Raw genomic sequence first — 24,042 nt, forward strand, 5'->3', positions numbered from 1 at the left:
TCTGCAGTAAGACGTTAAACTGATTTGATTTGCGGTAAACCAATGTCACCCCCTGATCACCACTGAACAAACAGGCTTAAAAATGCTTTAATTATCATTGCATGTAAGGTCAAAGATTTAAAATATGACAGAGGAGGCTGCTTAAATACACAAACAGAGGAGGGGAAGCTTAAATTCATCTTTATCATTTACTAATTCACTTGTTTCACCCAGCAACAGTTATTTCTTCCATGTCGTCTCCATCCTCATCTTAATATGAAAGGTTACCAGGCTGTAAAGGTTTATAATGAATTGGGTCTGCACTGAACACAACTGCAAAACAATATCAGAGTCAGTAGCTGAACCTTTCAATCAGTCAGTGTTTTGTTTCTATGAGAGAGAAATAAATGAATCCCTGCTGAACAAACAGCCTTAAAAATGCCTTATTTATCAGGTTAAAGATTTAAAATATGACAGAGGAGGCTGCTCAAATAAACTCTCCATCATTAATATAGAAACAAAGACAGGAGAGGGAGCTTGAACTAATTCACCCAGCCACAGTTACTTGTCCGATGCCGTTCCCACTCTCATCTTCGACATGAAAAGGTTCCCGGGGTGTCAAGGTTCATCATGAGATAAGTCAGTCAGTGTTTTCTATATGTGGAGCCTCGGGTCTCAGTGAGAGGTGAACAACAAGCTACACGTCCTCCCTTAAGAGAAACAAATAGGCAGGGTGTAGGCAGGTCTGTAATAAAGGCTGAGGGATCCGTCTGTCTGCCACGGCCCGCTGGGGTCATCACCATTTCCTCTTTCATTTCTAGCCCTGCCATCCATGGCCACACACACACACACACACACACACACACACACACACACACACACACATTACTGTCACACACACACACACAGATTAATGCCGGTGTGTGTTCACAGCCGTAAAGATACACGACGCTGCAGCGGTGCGTGCGTCTCTGTCCTTGGTGCTGAAATTCCCAGAGCCAATATCAGCTCTGCGTTAACATTCCCTCGTAGCCCTTCCAATCAGTCACACCCCGCCCGGCCGACCGACCGGAGGGATGCTCTGAGGGAAGAGTCCCCGAGCCGGGGAGAACAAGAACGGGACACGACACTGGATGGTCGTCTCATAATACTCTCTCTCTCTCTCTCTAATTACGCTCCAGATTGAGTGATATAAAACGAGTGTGAGTGGGGGATATGATAAGGGCCTGGGAGGGCGGGGGTGGTGAAGGGTGGTGGGGGCAGCCTGTGTAGTGAATCTCAGCTCGTGCGCTGCTACATCTCTTAATTTCCTCATAATTACGTCTGGCACCTCGCTCCGGGCTCGTGCGCCAGCGCGAGGACGAGCGCTGGCTCCAATTAAAAAGCAAAGGGGCGGAAGTGAGGGAAGCACCTCGTTCCAAGCAGCCAACCAGCCACGTCTCTGCTTCTCCACTGTCTCACTCATCACTGTTAATAATTGATCAAAGTTTGCAGCCTCGGCTTTGATGTATCCATGGCAACGGCCCGTGAGGAGAGCATGTGTGTGTGTGTGTGTGTGTGTGAAGGCTGTAAATAGTCTGACGCCGTCGCCAGAATAGCCAGAGAAACAAGCCGTGCTGCTACCACGGAGTATCTGCATCCATTAGGAGGACACGCTGGGATTAAGTGTTGAGCTTCATGAATACTGGATGATGTTGAACAAGCCGAGGACGTCGCTGCACGCGCCCCATCCCTGACACTCACAGACTGGTGTGTGTGTGTGTGTGTTTAGTCACCTGTTAAGAGTCAAACTTTAAGGCCCGTGTTGTGATCGCAGCTTTAATCAAAGTTCTTCATCGGGATAAACTCGAGTCAAGAGCGTCGGCTGCGTAATTACGCTCCTGCAGCCTTGATCTCGAGATGCGAGCAAACAAAGGAGCGGCTACACCCTCGGTCTTAATCTCACAGTCAAACACAAAGTTGTGCTCACAAGGTGGAGATCTGCTCTCTGACCGAAGCCAGACGGCGGCGGCGGCGGCGGCGGCGGCGGCTCAGAATAGCTGGATGTAAAATTCATAGCTAATTAATCTCTTTTCTCATAATTGCTTTTTTCTCCTGCCTCTCTGAGGTAAGATCCTGATTACTATTCCAGCCAGGTGACAAACGTTTGCAATCAGAAGGTAAAAGAAAAAAGCCTCATCGCAAACACACTGTACCCAGAGCACGAGGAATAAATCCCCCCCTCCTCCTCTTCCTCCTCCACCTCTCTCTCTCTCTCTCTCTCTCTCTCTTGACTTAATTCAAGGAATTAACCAGCATCACTCAGACAATGTTCCACCAGCCTCTTTTGGATCCTTTCTATTCAGAGGATCTGCATTTATTTCTCTCGAGCCAGAGGCGCCAGCGACTCCCGGAGCACGAGGACTGACGCTTTCCAATCCCTCTGAAATCTGCTCCCTGCTTTATCTTTATGTGTTTGGCAGCCACGTCTGCAGCTGCCTGCTTAACACTTGTAATCATAGGACGCACACACACACACACAGACACACACACAGAGAGAGACACACACACACAGCTTTTGATCTGGTTAGCATTTCATTGCAAGGAGCGAGCTGCGCGTGGAGCAGGAGGCTGGCTGCGCGCTAACAGCTCCGCATACATCCAGCATATGAATCTGCACACATATTTTCACAGAGCTGAGAAACCTTGTTTGTTTCTGTGGTTTGCTTCAAGAGTAACTGTGTTGCCATGCCAACCCTGCCTCTCTTTCTCCCTGTCACACATCCTCTCTCTCCCTCCCCTCTATTCTGTTTAACAGGATTCCAATGCAGAGCCGCGTTCACCAATCAGAATAAAGCTCGTAGCAAATTTCTAACCAGTCCCGGTACGGTTAACCGTTTGGTGCCCCCCGCCCCCTCCCTCCCTCCTCGCCGCCCCGCCGACTCTCCAGGCGTCTGTCCTGCAGCATGATTGATAACGACCCTCGACAGGAGGCCAGCGGGGGGAGCAGTTGGTTTTATGTGTCTAGCACTCTGCTGAGAAGAAAAACACCTCCTTCCTTTCAGAGGAGAAACTTTCAGAATAACAAGTAGGACACGGAAACAAATGGGATTTTTATTTTTTTGTTTTTTAACTCAGATAAATCATTAAAGTCCATGGGAGGGTAGTGGGTGGCTGGCTGGTGGGTGGGAGGTGAGGTGGTGTGAGGGTAATGAAACCAGCTGGAGGTTGAATATTGGATTTACAGTGGTGGTTGATAATGGTGACATTTTAAAATATCACCGTGATTAATGATTGATGAGCAGCTCAGCGGCAGTATGGGGGGTCATTTAGCACAAACAGGCCGCCTAGAGAGAGGACTTCAGGAAAAGTTTATTTAAAAACGCTGAACCTGTTCATCTGGTTTTTAGAAGACTGAAACCAGATCAGCTTCATCTGTTCATGATGTCCTCAGCATTCAAACATTTAACATCCAACAGAGACACACAGAGACATGGACACAGTTGGACACAGTTCCCAAAGCTGTGATTACCTGAAATAAAATAAAATAAAACATTTGATTTCAAGACGAAACAAGAAAAGCCTGATCACACAGTGTCACGGGAGTCAGCTCCTCCTGGTGAGAGCTGGAGATCATGAGATGACACCACACATCACTCAAGCGCGCACCACCTCCCCTGACTGACTCTCCTCTGCTCTCCACATGCACTCACCATGCTGTCGTAGTGGATGAGCTCCAGCTCGTAGTCGGGCAGGATGTCGCTCCTGTTGTTCACCAGGTCCAGGGCCATCTGCGCGGAGGGCATGCACGCCTGACCGCCGGGCCAGCCGCCGCTCATGGGGAACAGGGCGCCGATGTAGAGCTTCTTCTTGCCTGCGGACGCCCGGGGACAGAGGAGGAGGAGAAGGAGCGTGAGACAAGCCCGGAGGAGCGTGGCACGGCCGCGCGTCGCCCTCGGAGGAGCCGGCATGCTTCAAGGTGAGCCGGAGCCGCAGCGGAGATGATTTAGCGGAGTGAATGTGAAGTGAACTCAACACGTGTTTGAAGGGAGCAGCTGAGTTTGGGTTTGTGCTGCGGATGTTGTGAGAGCAGCTGTTCGGGTTACTTTTAATTGCAAGCGTTTAGCGGCTCCAGTAAATAATTTAGTCCGCCTGTGATTTGGCATAATGCACTGTTAATTATACATGGCGTGCCGGGTGGATTCCGGGACGTTTTCGGGACGAAGCGGAGTCGTCATGTGAGGACGCGGCGCCGCTCGGATCAGACAAGTTTCTAACGAGCCTCGACCCTGCAACCCTGCAACCCGTCTCCCCCGCGCAGCTCCTCACATGCTGCCGGGACCAAACCGGACCAGACGCGGTCTCCCGCTCCCCATCGGTCGCGGTCACTCGGACGGCTCCGTTCTTAACTCGCGGCTATTACGCGAAGGAAAAGACGCGCGAATCAGACGCCGGAGCGGAGCACGACAGCAGATCAGATGTGGACTGAGGACAAAATAAAATGCGGCTGGAAGGTGAACAGAAAGCTGGAGCAGCGGAAGCAGCAGCTACATCTCCCCCATCCCTCTAACGCAGCCGTATTCCAACAGATGAAACGATTTGCGCGGAAAAGAAGCAGGCGCGCCAGAGCTCTGCGTCTGATCCACTGCAGCACCGGCACAGTGTGAGGGGGAGAGAGAGAGAGAGAGAGAGAGAGAGGGAGGGAGAGAGAGAGAGAGAGAGAGAGAGGGAGAGAGAGAGAGATGAGTGGTTGGGAGGGGGCTCTAGGCAAAATCTCCTCAAAGACTTTCTAATGAGTTACACGCTGAGTTTAACTTAAACAGTAAATCCATCCAAGGAGAGCAACGCGCAGCCTCAGTGTGTCACATCGTTGCTTTGGGCTTCATGCTCACACAGCTCTCTGCAGCCTGCGGGCATTTAAACACCTTCAGTCAATCTGTGATCAATGCACAAGATGCTGAACCCTGACGTCACCCGGGTTAAAGGTCAAGTGAAAGGAGCAAACAAATCTATTTAACACTGAACCAGAGCGGGTGTGGTCACGGACAGATGGATCTAGAGAGGATGGCTGGGGAACTACATGATGAAGAATGCTCTGGTGATGCAATTAACACGTTTCCTTTCTAATCTAATTCTAAATATTCTGCCATTTCATTGATTTAACATTTATTCTATAAACTGGGGGGGAATAATTTCGTTGCAAACGCAGCCCAACGTCCCAGAATGTTGAAGTTCACCGTCACACCGTCCTGAGGAAACTGAAAACGAAGCAACGGGACTCATCAGAACTGAAGAAGCTTCTTGGACGAGAGAGAGAAGTGAAGTTCAGTCTGAGACCTGGATGATCTAAATATGACGCCAACGAGATCAGAGACAAGAGCTGATCTCAGCATCAAGAGCTGGAGGAGACAGAGGAAACGGCAAAGAGACATGAAGAAGAGGAAGATGAAGACGAAGAAGAAGAAGAAGATGATGAGAAGGAAGAAAATGAAGATGAAGATGAAGATGAAGACAAAGATGATGAAGAAGACAAAGAAGATGAAGAAGATGATGAAGCAAATGAAGACGAGGATATGAAGAGTAAAATGAATAAGACGACGAAGAAGAAGAAGATGAAGACAAAGATAAAGATGAAGATGATAGACGAATGAAAGAAGAAGAACAAGAAGAACAAGAAAACAAAGACAAAAAATAGGAAGAAGAGGCGGAAAATGAAGAAGAAGAAGATGATGAAGACGAAGAAGAAGAAAACAAAGATGAAGATGAAGAAGAAGATGATGAAAAGGAAGAAAATGAAGATGAAGATGAACACAAAGACAAAGACAAAGACGATGAAGAAGACGAAGAACATGAAGAAGAAGAAAGACGATGATGAAGAAGAAGAAGAAAATCAAGAAGAAGATGAAGAAAAAGATAAAGCTGAAGAAGAAGATGATGATGAAAAGGAAGAAGATGAAGAAGATGAAAGACGAATGAAAGAAGAAGAACAAGAAGAACAAGAACATGAAGAAGAAGAAGAACAAGAACATGAAGAAGAACAAGAACTGCTCAAACCATGAAACACATGAGTGGACGTCAGAGCAGGATCCTGGAGTGTTTAGTCTCTGAGAGGATCAGAGCTGATGAATGGATGAGTCTGAATGTGTGGTTTCCATCATTAAGAATGAAAGAGGAGCTGCTGCCACAACATCCTGCAGGGAGACCCCTGTCCCGTCTGCTCTGGGCTCAGAGGGACCGTCAGTAGTTCTACTGTTAAACAGCTTCAGGAGGTCGAGGCCTGGAACAGTTTCCAGCTCCAAGAAACACTTTGGTCTGAAGAGTCCAGATGAGATGATCTTAGTCTGCTGGTCTGATGGTGTCTGAACGTTTGGTTAAAGCACGGAGGAGGAGCTGGGATGAATTCAAGACCCACCGTCCCATCTGCTCTGAGCTCAGAGGGACCAAGATGAGCTGGTGTCCACGGCCAGCCTCCTGCAGAGACCCCAGACCCCAGACCCCAGACCCAGCTCAGACATCTGCTGGTCAGGACCTCATGAAGCTGACCAAAGAATGAACAATCCAACATTCGGTTTATTTTAATCGGACGAGCATCTAAAGCTCCTTCAGTAAATTCTCTCTCTGTGAAGGTTATAATGACCATCATTCAGTTTTATGATCCTCTCTGCAGCTGCTCGACCCTAAAACACTAAGAACTCGACTCTGAGAATTTGCTTTTCTTTGCTTTAATGTGACAATAACCTCAGACGACGCATCCAGAGACGTCCTCCCGGACTCCTCTGATGAATTCTAGAGTAACACCGAGGAGCACGCTGAGCTGAGACATGTTCAAACTTCAGGCCTGGATGCAGTTTGACCTGCTGTTTGATTAATAACTCCACGCTTACTACGCCGCCACACAATCTGGTCTGTAACCACCGCTGCTAGTTCATATTTCATCTCCTCCCCGAGTCCATAAAACGCTGCTGCAGGAGCTGCTTTGAGAAATCAGCAGAAAGAACGGCAGTGAGCAGCATCAATCACGGCTGATTCTGCTGCCTCTGTCTCCGTCTGAGTGGCGACTGGGCCGCCGTTAGAGCCGGCGGGGGGGCAGGGGGGGCAGGGGGGGCGGGGGGGGCAAACCGAACACCTGCTGCTTCATCCCGTCTGTTCACAGAATCACTTTAAAGTGACTGATCACGCCGCTGGTTTTCATTTGTGGTCGGCTCTAAAGTGACCCTTTGACGTTTGAATCCATTCAGGGGCCACATACGGCCCAGTATTCATCTTAAGGGGAGGGGGGCAGACCAGAAACATAGTAGTACCTGTACTGTGTGTTCACCAGATGCTCATGCAGTAATCTAAACCTTTATGAAAACGCTCTGACAGAATGTGTTGTGTAAAATCAATGAGGCTTTGCATAGTGCTGAGAGAGCATGGACTGTATAAAGATGTACAGCAGTACAGCTCCTTTAAAGTGAAGCCAAAGCAAGTAGAGCTCCCCCTGGTGTCTGGCTGCAGTATAGTTCATAAGCCCCACCCCCTTCATGTTAGTGGGCGGGACCTGAGTTGAACTAAAACACTAAAATATACGTCAAATAATTGGTTTCTGTCATTTTAGATAGTTATTATAATGTTGATGAATTTCCAAGTTTCAATTGTTTGGATAAGTTTTGTTTTAGTATTTGACACTATAGAAACAGGATGTGACACAATGGCGACCACCAGTTACCATGCCAACCGCTCTGTAAAGCAGTCCCGTGGGAAAATAAATAAATAAGTCCAGTGTCTAATCCATCATGTCCTTGTAACAGGTGGAGGTAGAGCAGAGCGTAGTATTAATTAAACTAAAACATGAGTGAGTCTGGAGGAAGTGTGGGGGCGGGGCATCAGTATCACGGCTCCACGTGGCTCCGCCCTCAGACCGTACTGATCAGACTCTGGATCCAAACTCACAAGATGGCGCCGCCCGTATCCCCGGGAGAATAGAGTCAGTTCGACCAATGAGAGGAAGAGGAGACGTGGTGTCCATATTTATATACAGACTATGCTCCGGCGTCTTTAAATTCTGTTTGTCATCGTTTCAACATCTCAGAAGCCACATTCAGCTCAATATGATCTTATTTTAGCTGGACCAGTAAAGTAACAGTTTAATAACCTCTAAATAATGATAATACCTATTTTTTTCCTACGTTTTAATTCATTATGAAAACATTTAATGAACAACCTGAAACTTCTTGAGAAAAGTTTGATGTTTCATGTTTTGAGTGTTTGAAATTATTATTAAAAGCAAGTGAAAGATCTAGATATTATTTTAAATGTACGTGCATCACGTCTGTGTAGTAATCCTGACTCACCAAACTAAAGTTGGAGCCAATAAGAAGGAAGGTTAAGTTATTCCTCGGCTTCGTAAACGTATAAAACTCCTATTGCTCATGCACTGCTGCAACTTTAAATATTTTAAATGTGAACAAACTCCTCCATGACGCGGTCCAGGCTATCGTTGCCTGAAGCCCGTTGCTTCTGCAGCCTTTAGCGTTCATGTTTTCACCAACTCACCCTCACAATATGCTAATAATGCTACTTAGCTAGCAGTAAGGTAGCTAGCTTTTTGCTGGATCTCGGCAGTCTGCTGCATCCTCTGATTAAAACGGAGCAGCTCCTGGTGAACAAGTTAGGATTAAAAATGACTTTTATTAAAATTTTGCTGCAAATGTCTTCTGTGTAATTTAGGCACGTTGTAATTTCATCCCGCGGGCCAGTGGACCGGTTTTGGCCCGCAGTGGACCGGTTTTGGCCCGCAGGCCGTATGTTTGCCACCCCTGTCCTTAGTAAAAGGTTAACAGCTCGTTATCCGCGGGACAGAAATGGAGCGTGGTTGTTGTGGTGGCAGCCATTATGAAGGAAGCCTATTTGGATTATTGATACGCTCTTGTTCCATTTTTACGCTCTTGTTTTCGCTCTTCCCGTGTCAGTGCTCTAATTGCAGTGTAATGTTAGCGTTCCCGCTTGAAAACGACTCTGGGAGAAGACCATTATTCCTCCAGTCTAAATTAAAAAACCCTGCGTAGCCGGGCGATGGAATATAACTGTTACATAACCCTGGTTCATTACCTAAATCTCATTATCTGGATGTCTCCGTGCAGCAGAGAGCTATTCACATCCAGCCGCTAACAAGCCCTCACAGGCTGAGTGCGCCGATCATCTCCTGGCATTTGCCTTCCACTTCCGCCTCCTCTTCCTCGCCGCCACCCTGTGACCCATCCGACGCACCATCAATTATTCAGCTGTGAACTTTATATCCTGTTTGCTCCTCAAGCCTGCAGCCAGCGGGTAGCGGCCGGGCAGTGCAGCGTTAACAGCCCCCCGTGGACTCAGAGGACACATTAGCTGAGGCCTGGAACAGGTTGCTGGGCCTCTTTAATGAGAGACACACAAACACACCTGTACTGTGTGTCTGTGAGCCTGCAGGCGGCCTTCAGGATAACGCCGGAGGAGTTTAGTGCAGAAATACTGTAACACCATCAGGTTCCATTCTCCTCCACCTGCACATTACTCACGAGGCAATCCAAAGCTTTATGAAAATGCTCTGACAGAATGTGTTGTGTAAAATCAATCAGGTTTTTCATTGTGCTGAGCGTCATACCCAGAGTCTTTAAAAATCCCTGAGCTGTTTGTCTGACTGGGCCAAAACTCAAGATTTATACTTTACAGGCCGGGATTATTAGAAGGACCAGAGTTTATTTAGGAGCAGAAATCTTGCCAGAAAAATATACATCATCAGGCGGCGAAGGCACTAAGTTAGAGACGGCCTCATCATTACATAATTTGTCCTGCAGCAGCTCACGGCACGCTGCAGCATCTCGGCTATTAGAGGAATGCATCACACCAGAGGACCAGCGTGGAGTCAAGGAGAATACAGTTATTACTCAGCTGTAAAAATACTACGCTGCCAGCAGGAACTAACTTTGTTGTGTTTTTATTGATGTGGCTGTAAAAAAAATAAATAAGAAAAATCCGCTTCGTCGCTGCCAAACTGTTGGAACTCAAACTCACTTCATTCTCAGGAAGTGTGACTAAATGATCAGGAGGTAAATCAGTTTTTAATTTCTCAGCTGAAGGTTTTAGGAAATGGAGTGCGGGGTGGGGGGGGGGGGCAGGGGGGGTCTGAAGCTCACAGGGCCTGCACAGGCTTCATGTGAGCCAGATAAGATATTTCTAATTATCACTCTAATAACTGGAGTGGAAAGTGTAAAAATAAATAACGTAGTGTTAATGACAGCAGCACTGGAGCTGTTAGCTGAATGTTCTCCATCAGTGATCTTCAAGTTCTTCTTCTTCTTCTTCTTCTCTGAGGCTTGTAGAGAAGATGCAACCTGGAGAAACGTCTCTGACCGACGGAGAGCTGCCTCTCCTGCTAGCATTTTGTTGCATGCGTTTCACATCTTTGTGATTTTGTACGCTTAGGTTCTGATCGTACGACCCGTCTTTAAAAATAAAACCAACCACAATTGACACGTCCTCTCTGTGCAAACAGGAGTTCTGCAGGAAAGTTTCAGTCCTGTTATGATAAACTCTCTCTAGTATTCACCCTCCACTGGAAATAGATTGTAGTCCTAGATGCACAGTATTCACTAATAACTAGATAGATAGATGGATAGATGGATGGATGGATGGATTCTAAGGTGCATCATTAAAGTTCGGGAGACATTAAACTGATAATTGAACAGAATCGTCTGTTTTCGTCTCAGAGCTGCAGACAGAGGCTGCGTGGCGTATCTGCGGCTGCTACAGAGCACAGAGAGAAAGCTGTAGATGTAATCCTGCTGCTGCATCTCCTCTCTCCGTCTCTAACAGGAGGAAGAGCAGACACAGACAGGAGCAGGGTATTAACCTTTCTCCCGCTGAGGAGGCAGTAAGTGGGTGGTGATGGCACACCGAGTGGAGACAGAGAGCAGAGCCAGAAGGAGGTCAGCGCTGAGACAGTAGATGGAAAAATATCTATTTGAGGAAACGCTGTTTCTCTGCCGCGCTGCTAATTCTGTGTTTGTCTGTGACATTTGGAAAAAAGTTTTCAGTTTTTAACTTGAATAAAACGACACGTGGAGTTCAGCGCTGCAGATCGTGCACGCAGTGAGGAGAATGAAGTGCATGTGTGAGTGTATGATTCAATGTAATGTGGTGATATAACAGCAGCAGCAGCAGCAGCAGCAGCAGCACATGTACTCATAGTCGGTGGTGGGGATCAGATCTGCTGGTCCATGTGTCAACCTTTTATTTTAACCAGAGAAGGCTGAGTAAGCACGTTAGCTCACTCTCAGAGATTCATCGTTGCAGCACAAAAAAAGTTAGTCTCCACCACAAACATGAGCAACAACAAACTAAAGAGAATCCCTTCAAACTTCAGACTCAGATCACAGATGCTCATTTGATTTTATGGCTGCAAGTCAGACGAGCGTCAGATTTTGCTTTTTAAAAAAAAATGTGCAAATTCTGTTTTACAAGAAAAACTAATTTATCATAAATCTGATTATTGTCGCAGGATTTGAGGAAGATTGTTTGACTATTAATCAGTTTAAAAAGCTTAAATCTTGTTTTATTCTGGAAGAGTGAGATAAAAAAGAGAAGTAATGAGATGATAAAGGTGTAAAGGCGTCGTTGAAGCTGGTTGTTTTTCCATAAAATTGCGATTTAATTTTGATGTTGTGTTTTGTTGTGATGCCTGAACGTTTAGTGTCTGATTTAAAGAGGATCTGATAATAAGATTGTAGATTTAATTACGAGCAAACTGATCATCTGTCACAAAAGAAGGAGATGAGAAAACTAGGTTCTTTAACTCGTGCTTATCGGCAGTTTTCAATAAAAACAAAAAAACATTTAATTAATGGAGACAAGACGTTCATGGAGGACCCCCCCCAAGAGCAGACCCTTGTCATTGCTCCAGGCCTCCACTGCCCCACATGGAGACGTGTTCTCACAGAGCAATGCTGCCCCCTGGTGGTCACAGGACGAACTGCAGCAGCCTCACGTTAAAACCTCCTGAAGGAGTTATTTTTATTTTTTTATTTTTTTATTTACTCTATGATCCAGTCCAGTAAAATAAAATCCTGTCAGTGCCAAAGATATGTCAGTAGAACACAGATTTTATTTGCAAAGCCACAGAATAAAGTGTTAAATCTCTAAAAGATTAATATCTATATTTTATTTTAGTTCAGACGATTATTGTAAATCTGATTAGTGTCTTATTATTTAAAAATAAAAGCCTCTGGAGGAGACTCCTTGAATTTTACTCTGATGTAATAATGCATTGCAAAGAGAAATAGAATAATAATAGAATTATAAAGGTGTGAGGATTTGTTAAAGATGTTTCTGAATATTAATCAATTTAAAAAAAAGCTTAAATCTGTTTTTTGTTCTTCCATTAAGTTGTGATTTTTAGGCCCTAACCTACGACCTCATGTTTAAAAGCAGAGCAGGATGGAAGATCAGAGAGAGAGAGAAGGTCTTACCTGTGTAGTTTCTGTCGTCTGAGGCAGAGAGAGAAGAAGAAGAGAAGAGTTAATTAGATCAACTCCTCCTTCCTCCACTAGATGGAGCTGGTGAAGCTGTGAGTGTCAGAGTTATATAAGAGAATAATCAAATAATAAAATAATAAAATAATCAAATAACACCATGATGTGCTTCACATAGAAACAGAACAGGAGGAAAACAACACATTCCTGTTTGTAGGATTGTTCATTAATTCCTCCTCCTTTTTTTTTTTTCATGCCACCATTCCCATAGCAACTTCGGCGGTTGCCATGGCGACTCCTCTGCTAACCATTTGGCAGCCTTATATATTTATTTCTTTATTTATTTTAATTGATCTTGTTCTGGTTTTTAAACGCTCCATCTGTCGTCAGAGAGAGAGTCAGTGAGAGGAGCATCAGTCAGTCTGCTGCTCTACTCATTCACTCATTCACTCATTCACTCATTCACTCATTCACTCATCCATCCATTCATCCATTCATTCATCCATCCATTCATTCACTCATCCATCCATTCATCCATTCATTCATCCATCCATTCATTCACTCATCCATCCATTCATTCATCCATTCATCCATTCATCCATCCATTCACTCATTCACTCATCCATCCATTCATTCATCCATTCATTCACTCATCCATCCATTCATTCATCCATTCATCCATTCATTCATTCATTCACTCATTCATTCATTCACTCACTCATTCATTGTTTTCTTTCTCCTGACAGTGACTTCATCTTTAGCTCCTCCTTCCTTTTCACCTGACAGAGACAACGCTCTGATTGGCTGGGTCATCTATCGCCTAGCAACCATGCTCCACCCACCACAGGGGAGCTGGTGTTAGTAATGATCAGTCATCGTTCAGAGGCCGTGGGTTGTAACTTCCTTCCTTCCTTCTTTCCTTCCTTCCCTCCTCCCTTCCTTCCTTCTTTCCTTCTTCCTTCTTTCTTTCCCCAACTTCTTTTCCTCCTTCCTTCCTTCCTTCCTTCCTACCTTCCCCCTTCCCCTCCTTCTTTTTCCTCCTTCCTTCCCTCCACCTCCCTCTTCCCTTCATCATACCATTCTTCTCTCTTTCCTTCCTTCTTTCTTTCCCTCCCTACTCCCCTCCTTCCTTCCTTCTTTCCCCAACTTCTTTTCCTCCTTCCTTTCTTCCATCCTTCCCTCTTTCCTTCCCTACCCCCTCCCTTCCTACCTCCCCCTTCCCCTCCTTCTTTTCCTCCTTCCTTCTCTCTTTCCTTCCTTCCTTCATTCCATCCTTCCCTCTTTCTTTCCCTCCCTACTTCCCTCTGTCCTTCCTTCCTTTCCTCGTTTGTTTGTTCCTTCCCTCCTCGATCCTTCCCTCCATTCCTTCTTTCCTCACTCCCTTATTTCCTTCCCTCCTTCCTTGTTTCATTTTTTACCTCCTTCCTTCCCTCCTTCCTTCCTTCTTTCCTTCCTTCCCTCCCTCCTCCCTCCTTCCTTTCTTCCATCATTCCACCTTTCCCTCCCTCTTCCCTTCCATCATACCATTCTTCTCTCTTTCCTTCCTTCTTTCTTTCCCTCCTTCCTTCCTTCCCCAACTTCTTTTCCTCATTCCTTTCTTCCATCCTTCCCTCTTTCCTTCCTTACTCCCTCCCTCCCTCCCTTCCTACCTCCCTTCCTACCTCCCCCTTCCACTCCTTCTTTTCCTCCTTCCTTCTCTCATTCCTTCCTTCCCTCTTTCTTTCCCTCACTACTTCCCTCTGTCCTTCCTTCCTTTCCTCGTTTGTTTGCTCATTCCTTGTTTTGTTTCTTCCTTCCTTCCCTCTTTACATCGTTCCATCTTTCTGTCCATACCTACTTCTGTCCTTCCTTCCTTTCCTTCCCTCCTTCCCTCACCACTGACCTGATTCCTCTTTCCTTGTGTTCAGCTTCAGTTTCTAACGTCTCCATCCTCCACTGATCCTCCAGGTGAATTAAAACCTTTCTGACCATTAGATCAGTCATGAGGGAGGATTTAGAGCAGGACTGTTGTATTAGAATGGGTTCATATAAGTAGTGTACCTAATGAAGTGGCCAGTTAGTGTTTATGCTATTATATTATATTATAATGTGTAACTTGAGGTCTATTGCAGGCAGTAAGTTTATTATCAGTCCACAGATCAGCTGTTTCTACCTGTTCAATTAAAATACACTCATGCGCCAGTTCATTAGGGACACCAGTGAATGCATCAGAAAGGTTTTATTTATCGCCCTATTCACTGTTCAGCAGTTAATGAAGTAAATGCTTCATATTCTCTGTTATTAGCTCTACATTTAGACTGATTTACATCTCTACATGATTCATATTCATACTGATGGATGCTCCTTCTCTCTGGCTGCATCCATCACCTCCTGACAGGATGCACTGATAACGTCAGTGTTTTTCAGTTAGCTTAGCCAAGAAGGGACATGAACATCCCACCATGCAGCATCATCCTCTTTAACTCCCCTGTGGTGTAAAGTCTAATTCAGGGTGGCCGGCTGAGACACTCACACAGACAGGTGGGTTTAGGTGCGTCCCACTTCCCCAGCTTGGTGCAATGGCTGATGTTTCTTCCCTCCAGGATGAAGCCGGCGTGGCAGCTGTAGTGGAGCACCGTCCCTTCCACCGGCGGCCCGGGAGGCTTCGCCGTCACCCGGCCGTTCTCCAGAGACGTCCAGACCCGAGGGCACAGCAGCACTGGGGAAACCACAGAGACTCGTTTACATGGAGGTACATGCACTAAGAGGACAGGAGCTGGACACACATGTTAGCTGACAGAGCAACATTAGAGTCAACTTAGAGACATGTCTACTCTACTTTCAGCTCTGCTTCGGTCTCCGTCCTCTCCTGAGACACATATCTGTCTATTCAGCTGCTAAACGCTCTGTTAAGAAGTGAAGCTGTCATCCATGAAACCAAACGTTCACTTAAAGAGTAGTTCTGGTTTATTTCAGTCGGACTGAAAACAAACTTGAACATTTTAGTTTGTTGATTTTTTGATAAAGCTGCAGGAATCCTGCACTTCTTGTTCTGATCAACATAGATTAGTGAGTGAGTTAGCATGACTGACCCGCAGGGACACAGTGACACACTGATCTTGTCTCTCAGTCATACCTCATCCATGATTAATATTATAAGAGCATAGTCTGTATATAAACATGGACACCACGTCTCCTCTTCCTCTCATTGGTCAAACTGACTCTATCTTCCCGGGGATACGGGCGGCACCATCTTGTGAGTTTGGAGCCAGAGTCTGATCAGTACGGTCTGAGGGCGGATATCAATGCTTCACTTTAAAGAAGCTGTTCCACCGTCCATCTTTATACAGTCTATGTTACAAACGGTTGTTTTATAAACCTCAGAGTAGGTGTCTTTCCAAAAAGCAACTTGTGCAGAATGCCTACAGGTGCCGTTCCTCTGATGTCCACTAGATGGTGTCTCTAAAAGCAGGTCAGTCCCCACAGACATCAATGTTGAAACAGCCAACATGTTTACAGCCTGGAACAAAAACAGGTTTGCTCTCTAGAGCTAATTCTTCATCCATGACAAGTGTAAGGGGGGGAAATCTATTATAACTGATCTGTTTGAATTATATCACAGCATAAAGTTCTGCAGAATTAAGGTGTGGTGGTGGAGTCAGGCGCTTGCAAGATGCCTGACAGTCCTCCCTGAAGGTTACAAATATAAAACTCAGCTAAAGTCATTTAATTAAACTAAAGTTTAATGACTTTAGTCCAGCCTTTAATTATCTGTTATCACGGCCGATGTTGAAGAATTACAAGCTGAGTATGAGCTGAGTATGAGCTCAGTAATTAGGCTGAAGGGAATGATGTTGTTATTGTTGGTGTTTAAAGTTCATGAGTCAGATTAGATTAGCTGCTTTTACTCTTTTATTACATGGCTGTTAAATTTTAAACAGAGAGGTGTTATTCTGGGATGTTGACTGGATTTCTGGCCTTGTTCTCTGTGTCTGTGGAGACGTTGGAGATTCAGGACGACACCAGTCAGGAGGAAACATCTTCAGCTTCTTTACACTTCTGTTTTTATTTTGGTTTATACAGATACAGAAATATTTCCAGGGGACCCCAAAAACTGCAAAGTTCCTTATATACAGCCACAACATTATGACCACTGACAGGAGAAGTGAATAACATTTAAACCATCTTGTGACAGTTCAGTGTTCTGCTGGGAAACTTCTGGACCTGGCATTCATTGGTGTGGATGTTACTTAGACATGTAGCACCCACCTAGACCAGACCAGGCACCCCCACCCCATAGCAATGACACTCCTTGATGGCAGCAGCCATCCCCAGCAGGATGCAGCCTGACACAGACACACACACAAAAACACTTTAGGAACAACTAAAAAAAAACATGAAGAACAGCACAAGGTGTTGACCTGGCCTCCAAATTCACTAGATCCCAAACTGATCAAGTATCTGTGGGATGATCCACAGAGGCCCCTCCCCTCAAAGACCCCCCCCCCCCCCCCCCCCCACTAACACCAGGACACCCTCAGAAGGCCCATGTCCATTCTCTGATAAGTCACCTGCACATTATTAGGAAGGTGGTCATAATGTTATGGTTATATCCTTTTGCTTTTCATTACTCATTAATAATAATAATAATAAACATTTATTCAGAGTCTTTCCAACACTTCTTGTGGTCTCCTGGAAACGTTCGTCTCTAATGATGTGATTATTTTCTATCATCTGTCTGTGTTGTGTTTACTTCCATGTGTAGCTCATTGATCTCTGTTGCACAAACTTGGCTTGAACTCAAACACAAAACCGACGCAACGTCACAATAATTACGTTAGAACGAGAAATATAAAGCGTCTCTGAGTTAGCTCCCTGTAATGAGAAATAAATTAGAAGCAGCTTTATCTTTTTAGCGCCTGACGAAAGCTCTTGAATGTAATTCTGCTCGGCTGCCGAGTTTAGTTGAATCCTCCTTGCAGCTTGTGAAGCACAGAATAAAATAAAAAAAACCTCCAATCTGCACGCTGCAGCTTGTGCTCTTACATAAGCCAAAAAGAAAACACAAATCCTGCTTCGGAGACCGTACTCCGAGAGAAATGAATTCCACTGCTGCTGAATGTGAAGCGAAGGAGCAGAATGAGAGCTGTAGCTGGGATCTGACTGGATGTCTGTGCCTTATTCTCTGTGTTTGCAGAAGCATCGTTAGACGTGATCTGAACAGAAATGAATCCAGGCTCCGGCATCCAATAAAAATCTGGTTTGTAGACACAGATTGCTGCATGAACTTAAAGCTAAAGCACACATAAAAAAAACTCAGCATGTGGAAAAAAGCAGGCTCTTATTTACATGCGTTTATTTGGAGACAAAGCAGCTGATCAACAGGAAACAGGAAGATCATGTTCAGCAAAACAACCACAGCTCAAATGTCAATTAGCTCATTTTGTTCTGAGCTTAATTTCTTGCAAATAGCTCAGGTTTCATCACATGAAGTTATCATCATCAACCTACAGGACGGTGTGGAAGGAGGCGCTCCTCCAGTCTGCAGCTCCTCATTTAGATTCATGGAGCTTCAGTGTTTAGCTGCCTGGCTCACAGATCTTCTTGCATCTTTTCTTGCTGCTATTTCTGGGAGCAAAAGCTCATTGTCCACTACCTGTCCTGCAGCCAGAGCCACATATTTCCCTCGGGGTGGGGGGGTGAATATATCGCCTTTACAGTCGCCAGCTGGACACAAACACCAGACCAAATGAGCCCTGGTGTAGTAGCATGAAACCAAGCCGCTCTCTGATGACAGCTTCACCACGTTAACTTAAAGGCATGGCTGCGTTTCTCAGTCAGTGTGGAGGGAGCTTTACCTACAGCAGATGGACGCCTCCGGTTTGGAGAAACAAGACCAAGAGGAGTAATGAACTGCTGTGGCTATTTCAGCCGCTCAGTAAACTCAATAAACTGTGTTCTTTATTTAGAATATTATCACAGATCCACTCTGACGACAGACTGCGTTATCTGAGAGGAAACTGAAGCTGTTATATCGACGTATGCAACGTCCAAAAGAGCTGTAGAGTTTCCTGAAGACGTTTCCTCCAAGTCTTCAGTTTTAAAGGAACCGTATGTAGGATTGTGGCCAAAACTGGCCAAAACTGGTACTGCAGTCACTTTCAAAATACTGTAGAACGGTGTATCCCCTCCCCCTCCCCCCTGACTCGAGGTTGCCAGCTAAGCTGCAGGATCCAGCAGGAACGTAGGCTGCTACAAGGAGCTTCCAATGGCAAGTGACGAGTCCTACACAGTAAGTTTTTTTTCCTGTTAATAAAGTTTATGCTTCATGAGAGATGTTTTGCGAAGTAATTATGTATCGCAAAAATTTACTAATGGCGATTAGCCAAATATTTCGTAAAGATGTACTGTAATACTAGCCTAGAATCTAGACGCGCCCCTAGAGGAAGCAAATTACATTTGCTTCCAGGGTCAGTCTAGTTACTCTCCGTTGACTTGAGATTTCGAAAAATCCAAGATGTACCGGGCCAATCACGAGTCGGTGGGCGGGCTTAACATGATGACAACTGACCTGCGAGAGAACTATGGCTGTCTGATTGTTGAGCTTTACCGTCTTCTTCCAGGACGAAGGCAGAAGCATCAAACGAGGTGAAAATCATTATAAATCGGGTCATGTCGAGAGCTGTAGTTACACGAAGGGAGTTTTGGTCGGTTCTGTACGCGCCAGCATGCGGGTAAGCGGTAAGCGACTTGGACTTGTAGTTCGTTTAATTACGTATTTTCCATAGCGTTTTACTTAACTATCTTGCAACAAACTGTGACACTCTTGACATGTAAAATCATTTTTTATTCTGAAAAACAACATATGTATAATCCAAGGCACAAGTCGATCGGGACCAGAAAATAATTTATCTTTCGCCATAGACTGCCGTTCATATTTTTTCGAAAGATAGGTCCCATGGAGGCAATCGGAAGGGGCGGGACTTCGGCTCTCTATAAGTTCCGTGAATTACGCGTGAATTCCCCATCCTGCTAGAACTACCAGAGCGATGGCTGCTGCTAGCGAACAACTTTCTTTCGAATCGGCTTTGGCCGCCACTCTGAAAGACTTGAAGTTAAGCTTTTCTCTGAGAAAGGAACTCTCTTTTCTTCGTTGCTCTGATTGGTTGTAGCGCTATCCTATTGCGTGGAGAGGGAGTTTGAAAGACAACGTTTATCCCACCCCTCCGGTTGAGCCCTGTCTATGGAGACTGCCCAGACCCTACATTTAATGTGGGTCTGGCTCGTCAGGCTACTGTAATACCACATTTCAGTCGGAACATAGATTGTTTTCATACCCTGCTAGTCATGCGATATAAAGCTTTTTATGAACGCATTTAGCACGGGCGACCATGGAAAATCCACTGTCTATATGTACGGAAGCACGGGGCTTTTAGCCTATACCAACAAACATGGTAGAATATAGCATCCAAAAGTCGAGGGTCAATTCCATGCCATTCCGTACTTTGTCACGACGTATTTCGGATTCATAACGAGGTCTTTTAGGTTTAGTAACGTTATACATGTTTTATCCGACGCGTTCGTAGCTGCAGCTGCGGTAACTAGAGCAGAGCTGGCAACCCGGAAGACGAAACTCTACTGACTTCGTGATTAGTAGATAGCTTGAGGGTGGCGCCTCAGGCCAAAACACAACATGACAACATCAGCTGAGGGCTGCAACTCTCACTTTTAAGTGACAATATCCTGGCCGGACCACTGTTGTCAGTGATATAAGTATTTGAAATGAACATGATTTCTTCATGTCTAGTTACATATCAGGGCCATTTTATGATTAATTGAAATACATTTCTTACATATGGTTCCTTTAAAGGACTGGTGGGGAGCTGGGCTTTAAATATGAACATCAGTGTGTGATACCAGACCAGATATTAAACTGTCTCTGGAGGAAACTGGAGGATTCTGTCCTCTTTCCCTGATGAATGGTTCTCTATCGACCCGTTATCAGTCAGAGGCTCCAGACTAAAGGTGTGAACGGGGCTGAAACCTCCTGGTGCTGTAGATCGATGGTAGATTGATGGTAGATCATATCACAGCCCCCCTTCTCTGTTCTTCCTTTACTCCTCTTTCAAACGGTCTTCTATGGCTAAGATTTGGACGTTGTTGTCTTCAAAGGAGTGTCCTTTGTCCTTCAGGTGCAGGTGAACTGCTGAATCACTTCCTGGCGAGCTGGATCTCCTGGGTTGAACCGTGCATTTGTAGATGGGTTGGTTTGTTTCCCCCCAATTTCCTCAATTCGGAATATTCCTCGCTGCACTGAACAGCATAAACTACGTGGACCTGTTTGTTAGGACTGAAGAAGCAACTTGGATGAAACGTCTTCTAGAAACACAACAAAGTGCAGGTGTCCTCGTTTCAGCTTTTTGGGACAAACCTGGACGACTGAGAACCTTCACAGAGAAAGGCAACTGGACTTGTAGAGTTTCTAGAAGACGTTTCATCAAGTCTTCAGTTTTAAACGACTTGTGATGAGTTGGGGTTTAAATAGGAACATCTGTGGGTTCAGCCCATCAGAAACAAGACTGACTACTGTCTGCTAACACCTAGATGCTGGATGCGTACCTGTCATTGGAGGAGACTGACTGACTGTTTTTGTTTGTTTTGCAGAATTATATAAAAAGTGTTTTCTATATTTCTACATGAAAATGGTCAAAACAGTCCTGAAAGTAGACAAAGAGAACTGAATCAAACCCTGTTAATTCAAGAAAATTCAACCTATGTTCAAATAAGTGAGTAAAGTAAAGTAAGTGAATCCTTCCAGATCAGTGGTCTACAGCAGCTTGGAGGAATTTTAGCCCATTCCTCAGAACAGAACCACTTCAGTTCTGAGATGTTGGTGGGTTTCCTCACATCAACTGCTTGCTTCAGGTCCTTCCACAACATTTCTATTGGATTAAGGTCAGGACTTTGACTTGGCCGTTCCTAAACATTCATCTTGTTCTTCTTTAACCGTTCTTTTGTAGAACCACTTGTGTTCTTGGTTCTCGTTGTCTTGCTGCATGACCCAGTTTCTCTTCACATTCAGCTCATGGACAGATGTCCTGACATTTTCTTTTAGAGTTCACTGCTAGAATTCAGAATTCATTGGTCCATCAATGAGGACAAGCCGTCCTGGTCCAGATGCAGCAGAACAGGCCCAAACCAGGACATTAGCACCCCCATGTTTGATGGAGGGATGAGGTTCTGATGCTGGAATGATGCAGTGTTGGTTCATCTCATTTAAACCAAACTATTCTACTTTGGTCTCATCTGTCCACTAAACATTGTCCCAGTAGTCTTCTGTCTCGTCCATGTGATCATAATCATAACGATTAGACATTTTTCATTTTTGTAGGTTTATGTGGCTGACATGTTCTTTTAGACTTCACTGACTACTGTCTGCTAACAGCTAGATGCTGGATTCTTATTCGTCATTGGAGGAGACTGTTTGACTCTGTCCTTATAGCACCAATGAATGCTGCCAAAAGCACTTACCTGTCTCCCAACAACAGGTAAATATCTAACCGTTAACAGACAAGTTGTTTAAAACTGAAGACTTGGATGAAACGTCTTCTAGAAACTCCACAAGTCCAGCTGTCCTGGTTTCAGCTTTTTTTTTTGGACAAACCTGGATGACTGAGAACCTTCACAGACAAACTGACGTACGCTCTCCACAAGGAACCTGACTCCATTAACAAAACCTGTAATTCTACCTCACAGAACACTGGACTTCCTCTGCCTCATCGACCGGCTACTGCTCCTGGAGAAGGAGTAACGTCTGTAACGTCTTCAGTTCTCCGTCATAAAAGCAAAGTAAAGCAGTGATCATCTTCTAAATATAGCAAACACTCAAACTGATAATGACTTTTATGTCCGGTTGCTTCTCTAAACTTGTTTAAACATGCTGACCATCATCATCTTCTGTGGATGATACCTCCCACAACCCCACTACAAAGAACTAACCCTGTAGAAACAGTCATGAAGTGCTGTGGTCGGTGAAAACGGCTGCACCACATTTGACACTTTCCTCTGTGCAGTGTAAATGGAGAAGGTGGTGAAAAGCTGTCAGGAGACGTTATTTCCCTCGTTACTGCAGCTTTAATTTAATCTGATGATGTTAATTAATCCGACAGGACGGTAATAACCAGATAATTATAGACGAGATTTGTCTGAAGTTAATAAAAACACAAGGAGAGGGGAAGGGGTGGGGGTGAGGAACAGACAGAGGAGGACTTACAACAACTGCTGTGCTGCGTTATGTCCGTCCATGTGCCGTTGGGTAAACACTTCCTGACCTTGGGCCCCACGATCACCCGGTTCCCTCGGCAGATGTACTCGATCTCGTAGTCCACGGGCAGGATCTGCACGCTGCGGATCTGTGGAGGAAGCACAGGACGGAGGAGGGATGGTGATTAAAGTGGGATTGATGCGACCTCGTTCATTTCAGGACCCTCGTTCTTTCTGACATATGGCTGTGACAGTAAAGCTCTTCCAGGAAAAGCTGAATTGATGTTCTGCCTCGCCGCCGTGAGACGACGGCCGAGACTTTATGTTCCAGTACGTCACTGTCTTTGACTCAGTGATAAATAGATGCAATACGTGTCCTCTGGTTGTGGAGGTTTTGGTCCCTGCAACAGGTTGAAACTGCGTCAGTCTCTCTTATAAATCCTGTTTTCTTACAGTACAGTGAACTCAGACATGGATTTTTCTTGTGTTTCTTTTTGTTTGTTTTGCAGAATTATATAAAAAGTGTTTGGGTTTTCTACATTTCTGCATGAAAATGAATCAAAACAGTCCTGAAAGTAGTTTATTCAAGAAAATGATCCTTCCTGGTTTCTGGTAACAGCTGATCAGTGGTCTACAGCAGCTTGGAGGAATTTTAGCCCATTCCTCAGAACAGAACCACTTCAGTTCTGAGATGTTGGTGGGTTTCCTCACATCAACTGCTTGCTTCAGGTCCTTCCACAACATTTCTATTGGATTAAGGTCAGGACTTTGACTTGGCCGTTCCTAAACATTCATCTTGTTCTTCTTTAACCGTTCTTCTGTAGAACCACTTGTGTTCTTGGTTCTCGTTGTCTTGCTGCATGACCCAGTTTCTCTTCACATTCAGCTCATGGACAGATGTCCTGACATTTTCTTTTAGAGTTCACTGGTAGAATTCAGAATTCATTGGTCCATCAATGATGACAAGCCGTCCTGGTCCAGATGCAGCAGAACAGGCCCAAACCAGGACATTAGCACCCCCATGTTTGATGGAGGGATGAGGTTCTGATGCTGGAATGATGCAGTGTTGGTTCATCTCATTTAAACCAAACTATTCTACTTTGGTCTCATCTGTCCACTAAACATTGTCCCAATAGTCTTCTGTCTCGTCCATGTGATCATAATCATAACAATTAGACATTTTTAATTTTGTAGGTTTATGTGGTGACAGACAGAGGGGTAACTAAAAGCCTCTGATTGGCTGGAGGACGATCCAGTTGATGCAGATATATTTTGTTACAATGAAATCCAGATGGAGCGTTACCAGACTCATCGTCGGCCTGTGGCTCAGACGGTCAGTAAACAACAAACACTC

General features: G+C 45.0%; 1 protein-coding gene across 1 annotated transcript in view; it reads right to left on the reverse strand.

Annotated features, from left to right (window-relative positions):
- The window catches only part of gabbr1a (gamma-aminobutyric acid (GABA) B receptor, 1a), a gene marked incomplete at its 3' end in the record, with an annotated part of 71,505 nt that overhangs the window by 45,045 nt on the left and 2,418 nt on the right, over window positions 1-24,042 (reverse strand). The window contains exons 3-6 of the mRNA XM_084557985.1: window positions 22,699-22,837; window positions 14,959-15,144; window positions 12,444-12,461; window positions 3,672-3,832 (exon numbers count right to left, since the gene is read on the reverse strand). Coding sequence (XP_084414111.1) covers window positions 3,672-3,832; window positions 12,444-12,461; window positions 14,959-15,144; window positions 22,699-22,837 — 504 coding nt within the window. The remainder of the gene's footprint in view (window positions 1-3,671; window positions 3,833-12,443; window positions 12,462-14,958; window positions 15,145-22,698; window positions 22,838-24,042) is intronic.

Source organism: Chelon labrosus (assembly GCF_963514085.1).
Source record: "Chelon labrosus genome assembly, chromosome: 12".
Lineage (NCBI taxonomy): Eukaryota > Metazoa > Chordata > Actinopteri > Mugiliformes > Mugilidae > Chelon > Chelon labrosus.